A 19143-nucleotide genomic window follows, 5' to 3' on the forward strand; every position below is an offset into this window, starting at 1 on the left:
GAAATGTATCCCTTCCTAATAGGCCAACCTATAGGAGCAATCTGGAAGAGACTAAAGAAATACAAAAGAAAGTGAAGACAAGTCATGGAGAAAGGATGGGTTAGGGAGAGTTTGAACCCATGTGCTATGTCTGTCATCCTTGTTCCTAAGAAGGATGGATCATGGAGGATGTGCATTGACTGCAAAGCCATCAACAACACATCATTATAAGGTCCAAAGGAGGAAAAAATTATGTTTTTATGGTGGTTGATAGGTTCTCAAAGATGACTCACTTCATTCCTTGCCACAAGAGTGATGATGCCAACTATATGGCCAACTTAGTTTTCAAGGAAGTGGTGAGACTACATGACATTCCAAGGAGCATTGTGTTAAATAGAATTGTGAAGTTTGTTATCCACTTTTGGAAAGTGTTGTGACGTAGTTAGATACAAAGCTTTTCTTCTCTACAACTTGTCATCCTCAAATGGATGGACAAACTGAAGAGGTAAATAAAACTTTTTCTCAACTCGTTAGATGATTTGTAAATAAGAATTTGAGAATGGGAGGATTGGTTACTGCATATGGAGTTTGCTTATAATAAGGTATTTCATTCTACTACTCATATGTCTCCATTTGAGGTAGTTTATGGTTTCAATCCTCTAACTCCCATAGATTTTTTTCCTTTGCCTAATGTTGATTCTATAACTAAAAGAGATGGTCTTGCCAAAACTACTTTTTTTAGGAACTTCCATAAGGAAGATAAGGCTAAAATAGAAAAGAAGATGGAGATGTTGGCTTCTAAGGCTAACCAAGGGAGAAAAAACAAGTTTGAATCCGGAGATTAGGTGTAGGTTCACTTTAGGAAGGAGAAGTTTCCTTCCAAAATGAAATCTAAACTCTTACCGAGGGGAAATGGACCATTTCAAATTCTTAAGATATTTAATGATAATGCTAACATTGTTTATTTACCTTAAGATTATGGAATAAATTCTAGTTTCAATATTTATGACTTGTCTCCATCTGATGTAGGTACAAATTTGAGAAAAATTTCTCTTCAACAAAGAGGGAATGACAGATGACTATCTCTTAATCCATTACAAATACAAATTGAGAACTTTATTTCACATACTAATTGTCCAAAGAAATTTTATTTATCTTGATTTAAAATCATATTGTATAAACATATTCAATTCCTTTACAATAGACCTCAGAGGCATTAGACAATAGTTAACATACAAGGTCCTTGATAGATGACCATCTCATGATCCATTACAAGAAGAACTTCAGGAGGAGCCATTACAAGCAAAGGACTTGTGACAAGTTCAAGTGCCAAAATCTTGGAAGAATAAATCTCCTTGAAGCTCATGATGCTCCATGAAGCTTGCAACTCATAGAAAATGAAGAACATGGTTTGCAGCACACTTGAACAATAATTTGGCACTTAAAAAGTGTTTGTAACTTTTCCTTTATATTTGTAAGCTCGTTGAAAGACTTGGTCCGCTAGGCGAGGGATTTTGTTTCTAACTTCTGTTGGTAGGCGAGCACCCTCACTCGTTAGGTGAGAGTTCGCATTTTTAGACTGCGTTTTCGAGTTATTTTTGCGGCTTAATGTCTTTGGGCTATCTTTTGGATTTCTAGGGTTAGTCATTATATGAATTTTGAATTCATTGAGAGAGGATTATATTGGTTCTTGTCATAGAACAATTGTTCTTATAAAAGATTGAGATTTTTTTAGGCCCAATGTATTTGGGCTTTCTTTTGGGTTTCTAGGGTTACTTAAACACTTGTAGTTTATATATAGTTGCACCAAAAACATATGTAAACACTTTTGATAGTCATTATATCATTTTTGAATTCATTGGGAAGGGATTCTCTTGGTTCTTGTTATAAAACATGGGTTCTTATCAAAGATTGAGATTTTTGTGGCAAATATTCATTTACTCATCAATCTGCTTGATTGTGGCGTCTCCATCATTGTCTTTTTTCTGCGTTCTTCTCTGATTTTCTTTATTTTTGTGTACGGGAAGAATCAAATTAAAAAAACGATCGTACCCTTTCATGTATAGGATCGTACCAATCATGTAATTGTTTAGTTTTTTATTAACACTAGACAAACAAAAGTGCATTAACTTGAGAGCCTTTATTTACAAAACTAAATATGTTATATTAATAACAAATTTTACTATCATCACTTTATGGTGTGTTTTTATCATTAAAACTATTTAGAGCTTTCGTCTAATAAGGTCTGCTTGTACCGTTTGGTATTAACAAATGATTGTTTTGAATAATAAACCAAATCAAGATGTCATTATTTAATTACATTGGGAAAAATCTTTTATAAATTAGGATCTATATAAAAATAGTTATAAAAGTTACAATTGGAAACGAGGCTAGAAAATACCAACTCAATTATTAGTCCTTGACCTTAAAGTTAGTTGTTTGACAAAGTTCATAATGGAATTTGGTTCTCCCTTTAAGTAATCTATAAACTTAACTTGGTGACTTATGGAATAGTGAATTATATGGGAAAAGGATAGTGAAATTGATCTCTAATAGGCCTTTAATTATTTCACATTTGCTTATCTTTGTTGTTATTCTTTAAGGGTGACTAAAAGATCCAAATTCTTCTAATTCATGATTATCCAAATCTACATTACTCTGAGTCCATTTAAATGGATCATTCTTAAATCCAAATCCATATTTTTTCATTTTAAGTTGGGTCCATTTAATTGGATTTGGATCGGCCAAGTCGAGCCAAGTCAGCCTGAGCCTAGCCTGACCTGAGTTGGCCAAAGCCAGTGAGTGTGCTAAGGCATAACCTAAGTTGATTTGAGTCAACTCTAACACATGTAGAGATAATTTGGACTAGGTCGAGTCGAGTCAAATTGTGCCTAGGTTGAACTGTTTTTGTTCGGGCGAAGGTCAAGCTAAGTTGTCCCAACCTAAAGGTAAAGTTGAGATTGTCTAGGCTGTAGGTCGAGTCAAGTCGGCTAAAGTCAAAGGTCAAGACTAGTAGGTTCTGAAAAAAGTTTGACCTGAGACAACATAGGATGAAGGTTGAGTAGAGCCAGAGTATGATCAAGGTTTAGCAGAGATGACTCATGTCGAAGTTTGACTATAATATATGCAACTTAAAGGACCGATACGTGTTTGCCTGGGTGAAGACCAAGACGAATGGGCTCAAAACAAAGGTCAAGTGGAGCCAACTGAGGCCAATGGTTGAACCAAGTTAGATAGGGATGACAAAAATACCCGTACATGTGGGTATCCGCAAAAATCTGTGACAGTTAATTAGTACCCATGGGTAGCGGGTATTTTAATACCCGTTTATAAATGGGTTGTGTGCGAGTATCATACTACTTGTACTCGTGGATATCCGTTACCCGCAAAAAAATAAAAATAAAATTTAATTTATATTTTATTAAGTTAAATTTAATTAAAATTTAATTTTTTTTAATTTATTTAATTTTATATTTTTCATATTTTTTTTGTAATTTTATTTAGATTTTATTTTAAAAATTTATAAAATATTTTCTTTTAAATATACACAATTATTTGATAGATAACGGGTTAAAGTTTTTTTTGTAGGTCGGGTAATGAGTAAGCATTATTTGTGCCCGACTCATTTTCATCCCTAAAGTTAGACTAGGTTGAAGTTAAAGTCAAGTCGACCCAGACCAATGGTCGATGAGATGAAGGTAGAGACATTTTAAGGGAATCAAGATGGATTGTTAAGGTAATGGAGAACCTAATTACTAATTTTCAAAAGAAAACATTATTTCTCAATAGCTCGACCAGATTACACGCCAACAAAAGTCCTTACTGATTTTCATACGTATATGTTCTCATGTAACTTTTTAACATGACTAACAAAATTGAATTGAAGGCATAAATTGAGAGAACCACTTGCCAATAAGAGTACATATGAAATGCAAGTGGTGAAGAGAGTAAAATTATAGAAATTCATGCTTTGAAGGTTGTAATGATAATTGTTTTGAAAAATATTTTGTAAATTGTTAGCCTATAAAAGAGTGAATTAGTTGGGAAAGGCTAGTAAAATCATTCAATGAAAGGTCTTTTATCATTTCATATTTGTTTATCTTTATTTTTATCTGTATATTGAGTCATTTTGATATTCACTTGTTCTCTTGTCAAAAATCCTAGAATTTTTATTTACAACTCTTTTGAATTGATTTCGTAAAACTTTCTTGAAAAGATTAACTCATTTTTAAACTCCTTTGAACATAAGTTTAATTAAAAATAAATAAATGCAATTAAGTGAGGAATTGAGATTGATAAAGATTATCCACAAAAGAAAATAAAAACAGCAAGAACATTACAAAAAGGTTAAGAAATGATGAGAAAGGTTACACACAATTTTATATTTGTTTAGATCACAATAGATCCTACATCCAATCTTAGTTACTAAACCTGACGGCAACTGAAATCCACTATCTTTATATTTCAAGTACAAACACTCAACACATGTGAATTGTATACAAGAAAGGAAATAAGCAAATTAACTCCTAGACAAACTCAAGGGAACATATTCTACCCTTGATCACACTAAGAGGAATACAACCAACAACCCTTGAAAATTCAAGAGGAAACTATATGGTATTAACCTAACTACTTAGTAATGAGATGAAGTTACCAAGTACTTATTGGAAACAACCACAAGTGAAATTTCAATACTGATACACAACCTTTTTAATTCTTTGAGAAACTAAGGGAGTTTGAAAGATTCTTGAATGCACTCTTGAAATTATGTGAAAACAATATAGTTCTATCATTCTAAACATTTAACATAGAGCTTTGTAATGTTTGATAAAAGTTATTTTATATTGAATGAAAAGTTCAATTTATAGAGTTTTTAAGATGTTGAAACAGATCGAGATACATTTAATTAGTTATTTTAAGTTTTCAATGAATTATTCTCATGATTATGTGAATTTAAGTGAAAAACATTCTCTATTTTAATTGATAATTAATTGATTATTTTGTTCTTCGTTAGTTTTGAAACAACTCAACAACATAATAATCAATGATTAAGTTTGTTAATTGTTCTTAGAGACCAATTAAAAAGTAATTTATTTGTTCTCTGTTTTAATACATTATCAAAACTGATAATCGATTATTTTGTTATGCAAACATATCAAGAACAATTTAATTGATTATATAAAAACATAATTGTTTAAACTAAAATTAAAACCGTTTTCAAAACATTTTAACCTTTCAAAACAAGTTTTATGGGTAAGGTTGTGTATTTAAACTAAAGCATTTGTGGTTCACCTTGTCTACAACACTCACAAACACATGCAATGTAAGTTATAACAAGTATTATATCTTCAACACCATATTTTTTAAATATCAATATCAAAACTAACTTCTCTAAGCTCTTATAGGAGACATGATTTGACTTTATTCTTTAAGTCCAATAATCAAAAGGTAAAAGTTAATTACAAAATTACTACAATGTATTTTTTCATTGATGTCCTCGAATAACCATTATCAAAAGGTGTCATTAATGGCTTATTTTGGACAACATATACCATTTTCCCCTATTGTTACTATAATTATTATTTTCATCATTATTACCTTGTCATCTCTATAATAACAACTACCAATACAACATCACCACTTACGTCGCTTTTAATTCCTAAACTAGAATACAAAATTGGAATTCGTCTCTATCCCAAATTTTGATAAATTTTAGTCTCCAAACTTTAAAAATTAATTGATATAGTCCTTTTAATCCAATGAAGTTAACTTTTGTTTTACGTGTTAAATAGTGTTCCAAGGTGGCATTTGGGCTAGAATATGTCAAATGATTTAAAAACTCAATCGTCAGCCTTAAATGTTTAATACGTCAAAATATTTTACCAAGTTAGGTTAGAAGAATTATAATTATTCATTTTTAAAGTTTGAAGATCAATTTTTACCAAAGTTTGTGATAAAGAAGAATTCTAATTTTGTGCCCAAGTTTAGGGACTAAAAACATATTTAACCCTTAGATTAATCATTGCAAGCTTGATAAATCTCTAGTCATGTAAAGATTTAGTCAAACTTGATTTCCTCATGAACTAATGTAGTGTAGTGATCAACCAATGACCAATCCTAGGAAAGGCAATTGAATTTTAAATTATTCTTGAACAAGCTTTTATGAATTAGAGGAAATCTACTAAAATATACTAAAACAAATGCCAAAACCAACTGAAATTGGTATGAGAATGCATGTATACAAGGTGTTTGATGAAATTACTAAGAAAACTAAGATGCATGTAAGGTGTTTGATGAAATTCCTAAGCAACTAATGCATCATAATAAACCAATACAGTGAAAATATACACAATATAATCCTATTATGTTCTTAGTGCACTAATTAGACTGAATGAGTCTATTGAAAATGGAATTATGAGAATATATGTAGAAATTTGGAATGAATGCATGTGATAGTTCACGAGTGCAAAGTATAGGGCAACGTCACAGATGGTTATAGCATGAATGAAACAACAATGTTATGATGCAAAATGGTTTGAATTGATCTCTATTGAACATAGAAGCAAGAATCATGCAAAATGATTAAGTAAAACTCAAATTCCCAAATTTATGAACCTTAACTAACGAAATTAGCAGTCAAGTGAGTAAATGTAAAATTGAATGCATGAATCACGAATTTACGTCAGAAATGAGTGAAATACATAACGTATGGCATCACATTTGGATTAGAAACAAAAAACGAATATAAGAAACACGAGAACGTGGAATTCACTGATGAAATTGGATGAAACAATATGTGCGTAAGTTGTAACATCCTGACTGGATATTATGGATTTAAAAATAATAAAATAAAGAAGTATAATTAAACTGCATTTAATGAAATATTATTTCCCAAAAACGCAGGAAATTTAAAACTTTATTAAATCTATGAATAGTCCAAAATTCCAATTATAAAACTCAAAATAATCTAAAACAACCATAGTGTTTAAAACTAGAATAGTAACCAAAATATCTCATGAGAGTTTACAATTTATTTCCAAAACATAATAAATAACAAGACTCCCATGCTATCCCCGCTCCGTGGCTAAGTCTCACCAGCACCACCTGCATCAACATCATCTGCTCACGTGTATCACACACACGATCATCGCCAACCACAAGCAGATAGGGTGAGCTTAACAGATAAATCATATAACTACATTTACATACAAATATAAATCATTTATATTTATTTCATGCAATCACTAAATGAATTCCCTCAATTGAGTCCTTATGACATGGCCACAACCATGGCTTTCGTGTACTACTTGTTCTAGTGATAACCTCTAGGTGACTTGCTGCCATACCTATCGACCACAACCGATAGAGCACGTGCGGGAAACCATTGTTATGGATCAAACACCGCAACGCCAGGTGGAGTTCCCAAATACGAACGTAGTTCGCAACGTCCTAAGACTACCAAACTCGTCAGTTAACTACTGAGGAGGGCAATCTCTCTAGACCCATCCGTATTGGCAACAACCAGCACACTCCCACCGGCAACACTCGCCAACCCGATCTCAACTCAAGGGTTCCTCGTGTTCATCCGTCATCCCGAGCTCAACTCGAGGGATGCCATTTCGAGCTCAACTCGAGGAATGCCACATGCTTAACCTCTATCCCGAGTTCAACTCAAGGGATACGTTCTGAGCTCAACTCAAGGAACACCAGCAATCCCACCTTTGAAGCATCACCAAAATCCTTATAGATCACGCATTCGGAAATCCAGAAACCTAAGGCTGCAACAATAAAATCGCTTGGCGGGGGACATGTACCGCTAGGCACTACCAGCTTCTAGACCGCCTGGTGGGGGACGCATATTGCCAAGCGTCTAGTGCCTCTGCACCACTGTCGCTACACCTACCGCCTGACGGAGACCACACTACCGCCAGGCGCCAAACTCTCCCAATCACCCCTAGTTCTACATCTATCGCCTGGCGGAGCCCCTCCGGTCGCCAGGCGACGACGCACCAGTAACTATGCAGTTTGGGTTTTCTAGGCACCCAGTTCGGGTTTTCTAGGCACCCAGTTCAATTTGCACATGCTCTGTTGGTTGTCAAAATCTCACAAGCAACCTCACTAAGTGAATTGCGTTGAATTTAATATTTATATTTAGCCTTCAAAGTAACTAAATCCTTTCTAGACTTGAAATCAAGATTTCCCATGCTTAGACGTCCTTGGTTTGCACCTTGCAAGTTCATGACCTACCATTGTTGATCCACTGATACTTAACTTATCATCTACTCTAATTAGTGCGATGCACCTCTAAAATTTCCCTGAATATAGTTCTTGTGCCAGGACCATCGTTGCACATCACCTCTAACTTAGACCACTTCCACTAGCATTGCCCTTTAATACAACAACCTACCTTGTCATCCGATCTTGCCTGACTTAGCACCTTGACTCAACTATTATAACCTTAAATTCGCATCTAACACCCCTAGCTTAACATCCTTGCACTCTCCATTTCATGCTCTACCTATTAGACTAATCTCTATCCAATTTATCCTATATTTCTTTTAACACTCCAAGGGTTCACAAATCATTTTCCCCAGTGCCTCCACAACAAGTCCACACACCAAGCATATCGTCTAACGCCCGTCGCCTGGCGGCCATACCCATGCCGCCAAGCGGTGCTTAAGATTCTAGAGACATTCCAGAAACTCAAGCACCCGCAAACCCTAACTCTTTCCTAGTTTTCGTTTGCTCTCGGTTTCCCCTCAATTTCCCATTAATCTGACTCATCATAATCAAATTCAAAACTATATACATCCATTATCATTTTCCACATCACTTTACATCTCATTGTTCATGATTCAATCAAATCCAAGGATTTCAACTCTAACTATATCTCAGAGAAATTTCATACACTTTAACCATCCATCTCATGTAATTCAACACTATAATCCACCCAAATAACCTACAATAATATATGGAACCCTTTGTCTCCCGGTGTGGAATTTACCCAACCACGTAAAAATATAAAGATTGAAATGAAAAAGGCTCGTATCGCCTGGCGGAAATTCATCACTGCCAGGCAGCTCAACGAAAACCCAGAAACTGGGTGTAACATATATGTGCCGCCTAGCGGCTGGGGTTGTGCCGCCAGGCGATTTCTGGAAAAATCCCAGAAACTCGATTTTCAGACAGTTTATATGCATTTATTCATCATACAGTTCATGCCATTATACAATAATAACAAAATACGTTTCAAGCTCCCCTAACCTGGTTTTCCCTTGCTTGAACTTGAGAATTTCCAAGGTTCTCCTATTGCACACAAATGTCTTCTTAGTTCTTTCTCCAATTGGCTCCTATGCTCGCTCTCACAGCATCAAAACACTCTGAACTCACTCTCCCAATTGTGTAGAACGAAATCAACCACTAAAACTCTCTCCTTCTCTCTCAAAAATTCAATTAATGATGTGTTAACTACCCTTAATTACACAAAAACGAAATTATCATTAAAAGGCTTATAATTTCTATTCATGGTCACTTATAGGCTGCTTTTCCAACCACCCTTGGCTATCCACTCCACTAGGGTTTTCTCCACCCTTTCATATTCAAGCCAAAACTAAATTAAGCAAAAATAAAGTTTAGTTTGGGTTCTTCCAAGGCTTAAACTCACAACCATGCCAATGTCAAATCTATGCATAACCATTAAGCCAATTCATGTTTTTTTGTTAACTAATATAATTCGACCATTATGTCATTAATCAACATGCTCAATCATATTATTAAAACAATAATAATTAAATAACACATAATTGGCATACATATGACTTGACCCAAGTCTTCTCACACAATCAAGTACTCTCAACCATTTGAGCTAGTACTTTTCCGCATCATACAATTTAGAATCTAATGACATAAAGGCTCCCACTACCCGCATTTATTAATTAATTAATTAAATTTCACGGGTCTTACATAAGTGTGTTCTACAAAACTAAGAAGCATGAGTTAATTTTGGTTGGTTAAGCACAAGATTCTACTCAAAAGACATTTGAGAAAACTTAGATGAATGTGCATCTACTTGAATTCATCATGCTTACACTTTAAATCCAAGAATATATTGAATCATGCATCCCAACCATTAAAAACTCACTCATGAACTCAGTTTCGGCAAAAAGGAAAACTAGAAAATGGAACAACACATGATAACAAAATTAAAATTGAAGATTCAAACAGCAAGAATAAGTACAATCATTAAAAAAGGAAATGAAACTCACAAAACATGGAGAAGTGAAAAGATCCTTAGTCCAATGCTTATTGTGTAGTCATTGATCCAAGGATTCTCTCAAAAAATGTACACGAACAACGATTATAGAGGAGAGAAAATGAGAGAAAAGTGGTTATGTGATGGTGTGTATCGTGACTATGTGGGTTTTCAGAATGAGTGAATGGATTGTGTCTATTGTTCCTTATTAGTATATGGTGTATAAATTTTTTTCAGAAATTAGAACTGCTTATTACAGGTTAAATTAACTACCAAATTTTGTTCCTAACACTAACTAACTCACTCCTTCTAATCAACCACCTAGGTAACAAGTAGTCCCACTACAGCCACTCCATGGAACAACAATTATAGAGGAGAGAAAATGAGAGAAAAGTGGTTATGTGATGGTGTGTATCGTGACTATGTGGGTGTTCAGAATGAGTGAATGGATTGTGTCTATTGTTCCCCATTAGTATATGGTGTATAAATTTTGTTCAGAAATTAGAACTGCTTATTACAGGTTAAATTAACTACCAAAGTTTGTTCCTAACACTAACTAACTCACTACTTCTAATCAGCCACCTAAGTAACAAGTAGTCCCACTGCAGCCACTCCTTGGAACAGGTTACTTAAGGTGTATCCTTGTTTCCATTGGAAGTCCTTAACCTTCTACAACAAGAATCACAGATTGTTGGTTCTTGACAACTCATCTTTACTTCCAATCCCAAGCCTTTCACGTGCATCCTTCAAAGGTAGCTTTTGGTTCCTTTCAACCCTTCATCTTGAAAACCTTCTTGGACTAGATTAACTTCCAGTATCTCAAAAATTTCCCATTACTACATTCACAACTAAAGGAACAAGTTAGAATTCACAACCCAAAGCTATGGTGCAAACTAAAGCTACATTAGTGAACTACACAAGCAAAACTTAGAATTAGAATTTCCATGCAGCTTTTGATCATTTCTCAGCCCTTTCAAGGTAAGAACAAATGTAAATGATCGCTCTTAAGCTTTTCCCACAAGTGCCATGTAAATTGGATGTGAAATTAAAAAAGTCAACTCTAAGTCAACCCTTTGGTCAACTCTTCAGCAAAAAGTCAACTATGTAGCATTTTCATGCATTTTTGGTTGATTCAGATTCTCCCGTGGCTTTCTCTGATCTCTTGAATGCTATCCTTGATTCTTTTATCTGCATTATACTAAAAAATCTCCAAATTAATGTTAGTCACACTAAAACTCTTCATAATGATTTTTAAACTAGACTACAAACTTGACTCCTAAGCCTATGTATCTAAACTAAGATGCATATGAACCTATTTATGAATCTATGATATATGTTGAACTAGACCATCCCATTATATATGAATCTATCATACTTTGCATTGAAAGTTGATCAATTTATAGATAGGTTCAATAATCAAATTGCTTAGCCATTACTTATGAATTATTTGTGTTTATTTATACTTATATTGTTGGAAGTATAAGTCTAAATTTTATTTCTTATTTTACTTTAATATCTCTTCTTCTTCTTTTTTGCACAATGTATTTCCTTATTTTCTTACCATAAACAAAAGTCCTTAATATTTATTTTATTTATTTATTATCATTCTACTTGTAGTAAATTCCTTTTTATTTAGGAAAGATCTAAATTTGGGATAAAAAGTTGGTAACGATCTTGTTGAACTTTTTTTCACATGTTTAGACTTGCCCACAAATCCATAATTAGTTGAAACGGTCAAGACAAAATAGTTCATAAGTCTTATGTAAGACAAGTTATTGTTACTCGTTTTTCATATACCAAATGTAAAAAAAATTGATATGTGTCCAATTTACTTGTTTTTTACTTCTAATTTAGACACTTAATATGAACAAATTGGGTAAACTTTTAGTAGATCAAACCCTTATCAACTTAGAAGTATATGATGAGTGTATGAAGAGAAGTTATTGGTAATTATTGAATTAAATGGATGTTTTGCTATAGAAAAGAAAGATAAGGAACAATTGAAATCGTTGAGCGTAAGAAGCTAGAGCTGAGCAAATTGAGAGTTGTAAAATAGGTTCATATTCTTACCCTCACAATTGGGTGAAATGAGAGTCGTTGAGCTTAGGAAGAAATTCTCATTGAAAGAAAATTGATGCTAGGTGAGGGTCAACACTTAAAGAAACCTTACACATAAGGAAACACCATTTGTTAAGCTAAGCAAGCCAATGTTTAGTGCAAAGCTTTTATAGAAAATATAGTAGCTTGGCTCTATAAATAAATAGTAGTTGTAATGTCTTAAAGAATTAAATAGTAGATCAGATATAGTTCCATATTGTAAGCACCGTGTTATTTCTAGTTGCTGAATTCATTGTAATATCGTAATCATATCATGACTACCTAAACTTTCTTTTGTTGGAATTCAACTATAAATTCTTTATATTCTTGTTTCATTTATGCAATTATATTCAAATGTTTTTATTTTCCATTTGATTTAGTTTTATGCTTAATGCTTGAACTGAAGATGAAATTTTGTACTCGATTCAATATCAAGATATTAAAAAATGGTTTAATTATCTAAACTAAACTAAATCATTCAGAGAAAAAGCAATTGCCAAGAATGAAGTTGTACTTCTGCCATATTGAAAGAAATTAAGTAGATTTGTTTAAGCATTAGATCACGCTATCACCCATTATCACCATTTATTATCCTAACAATCATCATTTTCTCTTCCAATATTGTTATTATCATTTTTACTATTTTCGTCATGTTCATCACATCTTATTTATCATTATCATTATTATAACTATTATCATTATTTTTACTATCTCATAATTATTAACATTATTATCCTTCATTATTTTTACTCTTGCCATATTCACTTCCATCACCACTTCAACAATATATTATTACCGTATCCATTTGAACAAAACTGTATTCAACCGAAGACGATCTGGAAAGACTTCAAATCCAACAAGCACAAGAAAAAGGTAAATATAAAAAGTAGCATAAGATAGGTACTTAAGAATAAAAGTGAATGAAAAACTATTTTAGCATATACAATAAAAAACATATAGGGTAACCTTAATCATTCATTAATAATTTTATGCTGTATTATATTTACTCGTGTACGTCATTATTTGAATCATCTTGCTGCTGCAAAATCAAATCAGCTGAAAAGAATTTCAACTTAATAATTCTAGCATTTTGGTGCACAAGGAAGTGTTTTCATACAGGAACAATATAGTTTCTATAATCACATCCTTAAAATTATAATTTCTAAGAATGACTAAAATATATTCGATTGGTAAAAAATATAACTAGACATATTCACATAATTTTCATTATAAAATTTAATTTATTACTACATTAATCAATTTAATAAAGTTATTCTTCACTATTATTTTTTTATATTTTAACTACAAATAGTTAAATTCTCAAAGTTCAGAAAATGAATTTAATGGAAACTCGTATTGAATAATTTTTTGCAAAACATGACAAATTGTTTCCAAAAATACTTACCCAAATTTCTAAGCTATTCTCACTTCAAAATGGCTTCTCGCTTATATATGGCAAAATTACTTATTCTATATACTTTCCATATTTTCTCGGAAAACAAGTGTACATTAAAGCTCAATCCTCTATTTCCAGTTATATCGGCAAATTTTGGCTATAAAAAGATCCTGCCAACCAGTTCCTTGGAACATTGGTTAAGGAATTTAGATTTAAATAATACATACGACACATTCAAAGGAAAATTCTCCATTCTCAATTCCATAATTGGATAGCATTAGAGGTGAAAAGAACATGGGCAACATTTTGAAGTAGATTCATATCCAAATCAAGAAGGCTTCAATGATTAAACTAACCACCTTCTAACTCAAAAGCTTGCAGTTATACATGAAAAGATGAAAAGCTAATATGTACTGCGAATTGTTTGTAATTGAAATAAAATAAAAAAATCAATGAAACCATGTATAGGAAAAGAGAAAAAAAAAGGAGAGAAGCATAAGCAAGCTGAGCTAAAAAGACTACTTTGTTTGCCTGCAAACATTCAGGAGCATTGGCTGGCCATTCTAAACCTACTGCACACTACTCAACAGCTAGGGTGATGATGTATAAGCATGAAACTCATGTAGAATTTAAATGATATATCAGAATCTTTAGAACCTATTCAAAAGGAAACTAATCTCTCAGAATTTACAGCAAAGAAAGCCACCCGTCCAGCAGCACCGCTGCTTCCGGTGATGCCCCCGGTCGGCCTTCGCCATCCTAACCGGGCTGCTATTCCATTCAGATTGAATTCTGCACAACAAAAACAAAATCAGCTTATCAGTTATGGATTTCTACCAAAAGGGCCAATGCAAAAGTGTCAACTCAACAAGTTTTCTAGCACTATACATTGGAAATGCAAAGGATCGCGTGCTAGTCGTGCTGCTATCTGACCGGAGGGAGATGCTGCCGGAGTAAGGTACCGGCCCTGAGTAACTTATTCGACCTGACACCGGACCGACGGCAGAGAAACTTGACTCGCCTAAGCTGTGACGAATGAGGCTAGTCACCGACTGATCGTCACTCTTCCATTCTATTGGCCTGCTTGTATGATGAATTTCAGCACATTTACAACTCCCAGCTTGGCTGCATTCTTCTTTACCACAATCTGCAGGCTCTTGAGGCTTGTTGTCTTTCTTTGATTCACCATCTGCCACTGACAAAGAAGGGCTACTCAACATTGCTTCAGGCTCCATCTGCACATATAACACATTTGTCATTTTCTGAAATTTCTCTTTTCCAAAACCTTCAGTTTTGATCACAGAAAATATCAAACTTGTGAGCTTAACTAGTGACTCTACGAACACATTCAATGCTGAATTTGGATTCTCTGCTGTGTTTTTCTGTACTGATTCTTTGCTGTATTTTTAAAATGACACTTATTTTAATGTTTTAAAATATATTAAAAAAAAATTTAAAGTACCAACATCAATGAATTTTGAAGATAAAGCAGAAGACAGCACCAAAAAACCCATAGAGAATCTGGACTCTTCAATGCTGTATCTAATCAAACAAGTAGCAATCTTAAAAGCTTAATTGACATGCCAAACTCAATCCCTCGAAAAGAACAATTAACATATATTTCCAAACAAAATACGAAGAACACATCAAATACCTGTTCACCCTTGTCATCAGAAGATGCAGAGTCCTCAGTGAGTAAGTCTTGCAACAAAACCTTGCCTCCCAGTGAAGGTGTCTCTTTGTTGACATCACCAGAAACGTCAGTGAGCATCAAATCCTTGTGCTGATTATGATTAGCAGAAACCTTATCAGACTCCTCTGTTGGTGTTAGGCTTAGTACATTGATAGTGGTGTTGTCTTTCTGTTTTTCTTTAGTTTCACAACTCTCGAAAGGGAAGAAATCGTGCGACTTTTCGTCGAGAGGAGTCACAAACACCACATTATCCTTCTTAAGGACTCCCTCATCGATGCATATATCCTTCACAACATGATAATTACTCTCATTGTAACACACTTCTGGATGTGGTTCACATTCTGTAACAGTTTTGACCATGTAAACATCCACAGAATTCCTAGGCAACTCTTCTCCTTCTCTAGGATTAAAGTGAGATACTGGCTCAACCAAATCCTTTACCTTTGCTTCATATTCATTTTTTTCACAATCAACTGACTCCATGTCATATTGTAATGAATCTAAACCTTGTTCATTCTCATATTCCTTCAGTTTCTGGCTCGGTAATTTGTATCCATCAGAAATTCGATCGTCGTCAATAAACACAAACGACTCAGATTCAGGCTCAAGACCAATATTTGAATGCCGAAAAGCCACTTTTCCTTCTGCACATTCATCAAGATACTGGCAAAAATTAATTAGACTAGAATTTCAAAGTAAGGAAATTGATAATAACATTTGGTAAACAGATTGATGATAAAAGCTTACCATTTAAAACTAAGTAAATCATAAGGAAAAGAGGAGTTTAGAATAGTTACATAATTGCTTTAAAGAACTAGTAAGAACCATCCTTAACCCACATTCAACAAACAGATCAAGAAACAAAACACCCTGAACTAGAATTGAGAATCATGACCCAACAAATTTAAATTACATGTATGTGAGCCTCGTATGAGGGGTCACAATCTTGATAAAACACAAATGGTAAACCAAACCTATACTCTAATTGCAGAGACCAAGTAAAAGGTCAGTAAGATAAAGTAAAACAACCAATTGCTGAGACCATTTATAAACAGTATGTCACCTAATTTCATGGTGCAGACAGGTAGAGATTCATGGGGAAATTTTCATCAACAGTCGCAGGTTGTTCTTTGAATATTTTCAACCAAAAAGACTAGTCTGATTGCACTGTTCTTCAGAGATCTGAAAATCAGCAAAAATAACAATGATGGGTTAGCACGTAACCAAATTAACTCCATATAATGAAAACAAGAAGCAGTAATGGATTCGATGATCTATAGAAGCACTCAAAGCCAAATTTCAATAACAAGATTCTTCTCTACTGTTCCAAAGGATAAAAAAGAAGAAAAAGCAAAAAAGAGAGAAAGAAAGAGCAATTCTCTAATCATAAGAAATCATAAAATATTTATTTGGATTGCAGTATAAAAGAACAAAGGATTATGTCACTATTACCACATATACCTGATTCCCAAACAAAGAAGAAATTGTTACAGAATCCAACTCTAGCTCTAGTCATCAATCATAAAATAAAGCAGAAAGAATGAGAAAGAAAAAATGAAGAATTTTACCAATATTTCTAAGAAGAAAGGTTTAGATTAAGGCGGAAAAACTGGGGACCATTTTCTATATTAAGCTTTTAATATCCAGAGAAGATGTAAATTACATATATATCATAATATTTAAGTACTAAAAAGCAAGTACCAGTTTGCTACCTTTTCTTTTTATAAGTAAAAGATTTCGCCTAAGTAGAATCCAAGGAAGGTACAGAAGGTATAATAGGACAAGAAAAAAGTTTAAAAATCTCAAACTTTTTCGAAAGTTTTCAACTACAAAATTACAAACCGAAATTTTAAATCAAAAGGCCTACACAACAAGATGACTCCCTACAAAATCCCTACCAATACTTTGTCCTCTAGCCCTGATTAAGATCTGACTCATAAGAATAAACAAGTTTAGAAAACCAGAAAATGGTACAGTGAAAAAAACAGCAGCAGAGTGAAAACTTACACAGGAATCGCATGAAGGAAATCAGGGAACATGGTCAAAACGATAGAGATCTATCTCAGATCCCAAAACCTTCCTATCCCCATAAAATAGTCAAGGGCTAAAAAGCTATTCCCTTATTAAAATATAAAAGGATTTGCCAGCAAAAAACCATTTTATCAAAAACTTCAGAACAGACAATTTCAGAGAAAATTCCAACTCCACCTGCAGATTAAAGTGTTTAAAAATAAAACAAAATGGCAGCATTCAGAACCAGAAGGTATAAAATAATCTTTTGGTTACAAAACTGAAACAAAATTGGTTGAACAAAAAACATGCAAGTCAGACAGTGGAAGAGAGACAATCATAGGGCTGAGATGAAATCAGAACAGAAAGAATTTACCAAAGCCCAAAACTGGCGAAGAAGAAAGAGTTTCCTTATGTCGGTAAACGTACTTGGATGCTTAAGGATGATGAAAAGGGAAGAGATATGCTAATATACTAGTAATAAAATTTAATCAATCAATTAATTAATTAATTAATACTAATAATAAAAGCAACCACAGAGTACTAAGAGATGATGGATGAGTTGTAATTATAGCATTCATAATGGTCAACCGTTACTCTCTCTCTTTCTTTCTTCTTTCTCTCTCTTTCTTAATCCCTTCACACATCACACACTCCACCTTCTCCTTCTGCAATAAATGCATTAAAAACAGTAAAAACCAAGCCCCGACCCTACCCTCCAATACCCAAATTCAATAGGGTATATTGTAGCATTAAATTATCACCTCTAACGCTTCCCCTCCCCTCATATCAAAATTTAATTTCACACCAAAAATATGCAACTTTACTTTCTTTCCTTATCCTTCGCACTTTTCCCAGTGTCCTTCATTTCCCACTAATGTTTCTCTCCAAAGACTCCATCTTTATCAGATTCGCTACCTTTTCCCCACTCACCATTATCATCACCATCATCATCACCCCTTTTATTTTCTATCCCACTTCCCCACAAACCCAGAATTTTTCCGAGAAAATCTCACCGCCTAGAAAAGAATAAACACGACCACATTGCTGCCTCGGATCCGTCGACCCAACTGCAAAGGGGCAGAATAAAAAACGAACACAACACGACGGAACCTTTGACTTCCACCTTAACAAACCCAAAAACAATGAAAGTAAAAACAATCACAACAAAACAAAACCAACCCACTACGATTTTTTTGCGTATGAAATGAAACTCACCTCTCCTCTCCTCACCCCCACCTCAGCGATGAAGCATGTTCCGTTGCAGAATTATTACTCTCTTCAGATTCTGGTGATATATGTAATAACTCAACACTTGAAAGAGAGAAAGAAAAAAACTTAGCTGTAACCCAAATCTGAAACTGGCTCTCACGTACCAACTGAGCTGTCTGTACGTGCTTCTGTTTTCATCTTCTCTTTCGATCTCTTTATATATACGCTGCATTCTTTTTCTCTTTTTCTTTTCTTCTTATTTCCTTTGACTATGTTTTGTTTTTTCCATCTTTAGCTTTGGTGGGTCCCACCTAACCAATTAAGAGGTTCAAATTTTCATCTTCCCCACTCACGAATGGCCAACCAACTTTGGCTTTTCAAAATTATTAGTATTTCATTTCGCAAAGGAGATTCTCTGCGTTCAGGATTTCGCACATGCCGTGGGCATGCACGATCCCGTTCGCATATCACAAATTGCTGATCATATCTAAGGTTATCAACACA

General features: G+C 33.8%; 1 protein-coding gene across 7 annotated transcripts; it reads right to left on the reverse strand.

Moving 5' to 3' along the window:
• Positions 1–14019: 14019 nt before the first annotated feature.
• Positions 14020–18870, reverse strand: LOC114173892. Of its 7 annotated transcripts, none has more exons than XM_028058554.1 (5): positions 18646–18870; positions 16481–16599; positions 15379–16061; positions 14613–14959; positions 14020–14516 (listed from the first exon to the last, which is right to left on the reverse strand). In XM_028058554.1, the coding sequence occupies exons 2-5, from the start codon at positions 16488–16490 to the stop codon at positions 14405–14407; spliced, it is 1152 nt and encodes a 383-aa protein (XP_027914355.1). In that variant the 5' UTR covers positions 16491–16599; positions 18646–18870; the 3' UTR covers positions 14020–14404. The 7 variants fall into 7 exon arrangements, with proteins under 7 accessions (XP_027914355.1, XP_027914360.1, XP_027914358.1 ...); XM_028058559.1 differs by having other exon boundaries at positions 15379–16080; XM_028058557.1 differs by having other exon boundaries at positions 18771–18793.
• Between the last annotated feature and the right edge of the window lie 273 nt (positions 18871–19143).

Source organism: Vigna unguiculata, chromosome 2 (genome assembly GCF_004118075.2).
Source record: "Vigna unguiculata cultivar IT97K-499-35 chromosome 2, ASM411807v1, whole genome shotgun sequence".
Classification (NCBI taxonomy): Eukaryota; Viridiplantae; Streptophyta; class Magnoliopsida; order Fabales; family Fabaceae; genus Vigna; species Vigna unguiculata.

Bases quoted from the DNA above. Each gene is read 5' to 3' on its own strand.
- LOC114173892 (XM_028058554.1), bottom strand. The intron at 14,960-15,378 runs GTATTTGATGTG...TTATATGTGCAG, and splicing joins CTGATGACAAGGGTGAACAG to ATGGAGCCTGAAGCAATGTT. The intron at 14,517-14,612 runs GTATAGTGCTAG...TTTGTTGTGCAG, and splicing joins CGATCCTTTGCATTTCCAAT to AATTCAATCTGAATGGAATA.